The following is a 3,232-nucleotide window of genomic DNA, read 5'->3' on the forward strand; positions in this document are numbered from 1 at the left end:
AAATGCTATATATAAAATAGCACCTTTAATTTAATTCAAATATTTCTCCTTTGACCTTTTTATGGATAATTTGCTCTTTAGAGTAAAAGTGTGTGGCTCTTAAAAGAGCCTTTGGGTTGTTGGCGGGCAGATCCAGGATGAGTCTAAGCTCTCTCTCCGCGGATGCGGCGGGCCAGCTGGATGTCTTTGGGCATGATGGTGACCCTCTTGGCGTGGATGGCGCACAGGTTGGTGTCCTCGAAGAGACCCACCAGGTAAGCCTCGCTGGCCTCCTGCAGCGCCATGACGGCCGAGCTCTGGAAGCGCAGGTCGGTCTTGAAGTCCTGAGCGATCTCCCGGACCAGCCGCTGGAAGGGCAGCTTGCGGATCAGCAGCTCCGTGGACTTCTGGTAGCGGCGGATCTCTCTGAGAGCCACGGTACCGGGCCTGTAGCGGTGAGGCTTCTTCACGCCGCCGGTGGCCGGGGCGCTCTTCCTGGCCGCCTTGGTGGCCAGCTGCTTCCTGGGGGCTTTGCCTCCGGTGGATTTACGGGCGGTCTGCTTGGTTCTGGCCATTGCAGCTCACTACTTTTCTTCACGTTTCTAACTGAAGACATGAGACTCCGGGGCGGACAGCGGCTTTATAAAGAGACTGGCAAGGTGGGGTGGCTTCTGATTGGCTCGGATTAACCATGTGATGAAAAGCATTCTCACTCAGCTATTGGTTGGATTTCACATTTCAAAATAAAGCGCGATAGAAAGCTAACGAACATAATAAAGAAGAGGGGGGGTTGACTGACGTAATGCTCAGACAAGTGTGGGCGTCATGACGTAATTACTTTGCGTGGCCGCATGTTGATGGCCTCCGACGACCGAACATAACTTTCCACAGTATCCCGATGTCAATGAGAGTGTCATCTTTATTCTGGTAAGTTAAAGATGCACGCTTTTATTTTATAGCCTACATTGTTTCTTTCCTTCAACCGCGACACCACATTCATGCATGAATGCGCGTCCAGAGACGGTTAATGTAGCATTTTATCCTCTACGGTAGAACACACTGCCAGTTCCTACAAGGGCAGCGAAATCCCTCTCCATTTTCAAAACACTCCTGAAGACCCGGCTCTTTAGAGAACAACATTGCTCATAGCACCACTTATAAGTTTTGCTGATTCTAGCAGCCGTTTTGTAATGTAATGTAATCATATAGTATAATAATATGTATATTAAGAATCTTTGATAACATTATGGTTCTATATGTGTTCAACACTTCTGCTATGAATAATAATTTTAAATTGTGTCATCAGGAAAACCAGCAAATGAAATGTTCAACTCTCATCCGGATTGGGCACCATCACTACACCTGGGCTACACTGAGATGAAGGTCACAAAGACGGCTCGCTGTGAGAGACAGCAAAACAGAAAACGCCATAGGACTGACAGCACACCTGCGATGGATGAGACAGTTATTGATGTCCTTGTTCCACCAGGTAAGCCTTACAGAGCCAGCAGAAACAACACCTTACATTGCTTTTGTTGCTGTTTCAGCTGCACGATGCACATTTGGCTAAAACATTTTTCCTTATTTGATCCACAGCGGAGACACCGGCACCAGCAGAGGATGGAGCTGACCAGACGCCGCTGACAGAATGTGACTCCTGTCAGCGGCGGCGTGCTGAAATCAACCGGCTGCTGGAGGAGAACAGGACCCTGAAACGTGAGCTTGGCCAGAGAAAAATGGACGAAGGTTTCCTGAAGGATGACGACGTCAAAGTGAAATACTACACTGGACTTCCACACCTTGAAGTTGTCATGGGTGTTCTAGCCTGTGTTGGGCCGTACATGACGCAGAGGAGTAAAGTGTTGTCACCTTTCCAGATGCTTTTCCTGACCCTAATGCGCCTTAGATTAAACTTGCCCATACAACACGTTGCCCACCTCTTTTTTGTGGACAGAAAAACTGTTTCCAAAACGTTCAGGGACACCATAAATGTTCTGCATGCACGCACCAGCCCTTTGATTAACTGGCCAGGGCGAGACGCGCTGCGTGCGACGATGCCCCATCAGTTTGTGGAGGCCTTTGGGAAGCGTGTTGCTGTTATTCTGGACTGTTTAGAAATATCTATACAGAGACCATCAAGTCTTAAAGCTCAAGCTCGGTCATATTCCCACTACAAACACAACGCAACTATGAAGTTCCTCGTTGGTATTACAACACAGGGCTCGATTTGTTTCATCTCCAAGGGATGGGGGGGACGCGTCAGTGATGAGCACGTAACCGATAACTGTGGGATTCTGGACAAACTGTCGCCTGGGGATTTGGTGTTGGCTGACCGCGGCTTTGACGTACAGGACAGCGTGGGACTTATGTGCGCCGAAGTAAAGATCCCAGCTCTCACAAAAGGACGCTGTCAGCTGGATGCAAGAGACGTGGAGAGCACAAGAAAAATCGCCCACCTCCGAATTCATGTGGGACGGGTGATCGGAACCGTCCGCAACAAGTACGCCATTTTGTCAGCTGAAGCACCTTTTCACATGGTGTTGCCATGCAAGGATGAAGACATGACATTTCTTGATAAGATTGTGTCTGTGTGTTGTGCTCTGACTAACATGAGCCCTGGTGTTGTGCTGTAATAAATGTGCATCTGGTTTCTCCTTTATCATTATTGGTTATCTTTAAAATTGGTTTCAACAACTTCATTCTGCTGTTTCTGCAGTACTGTATTAAAACAAAGAATGTTGATCAATATTGAATTTACAATTTATTTGTACTGACAATATGCTCTAAGCTAACATCTAACAAGTAAGTGGTTTTCAGCCATGAGTGTCTCTTGCAAGTGGTGTCAGACAATCAGATGTTTTTCAGTGTTTATTTGCATTAGTGCAACTTGAGAACACAGTGCAGTGCAGTTGGAATGCTTGAAGGTAAAAGGTTACAAATAAAAAATGGACGCATAGAAAATGTAGTGCAATTTCTTATAACAATAACAAATACTATGTTTTTATAAAAATGTTCAATACTATTAATAAATAGGTATCTATAAAACAACAATGGACACATAGAAAATGGAGGTAGTGCAAATTATAAATATAGTAAACAATAACAGATACAAATAAAAATAGTAGTGCAATTTCTTATATAATAATAATAATAATAATGAATATACATTTCTTAAAATGTATAAATAAAGGTATCTATACAATATATAATATACAATAATATAACAATATGTAATAATAGAACATAACAATAT

General features: G+C 44.5%; 1 protein-coding gene across 1 annotated transcript; it reads left to right on the top strand.

The window, feature by feature from the left end:
- The first annotated feature begins 757 nt into the window (after positions 1–757).
- Positions 758–2,795, top strand: LOC118565635. The gene is made up of 3 exons (XM_036146067.1): positions 758–906; positions 1,286–1,468; positions 1,576–2,795. The coding sequence occupies exons 2-3, from the start codon at positions 1,303–1,305 to the stop codon at positions 2,610–2,612; spliced, it is 1,203 nt and encodes a 400-aa protein (XP_036001960.1). The 5' UTR covers positions 758–906; positions 1,286–1,302; the 3' UTR covers positions 2,613–2,795.
- Positions 2,796–3,232: the final 437 nt, after the last annotated feature.

Source organism: Fundulus heteroclitus, chromosome 14 (assembly GCF_011125445.2).
Source record: "Fundulus heteroclitus isolate FHET01 chromosome 14, MU-UCD_Fhet_4.1, whole genome shotgun sequence".
In the NCBI taxonomy this organism is placed as follows: domain Eukaryota; kingdom Metazoa; phylum Chordata; class Actinopteri; order Cyprinodontiformes; family Fundulidae; genus Fundulus; species Fundulus heteroclitus.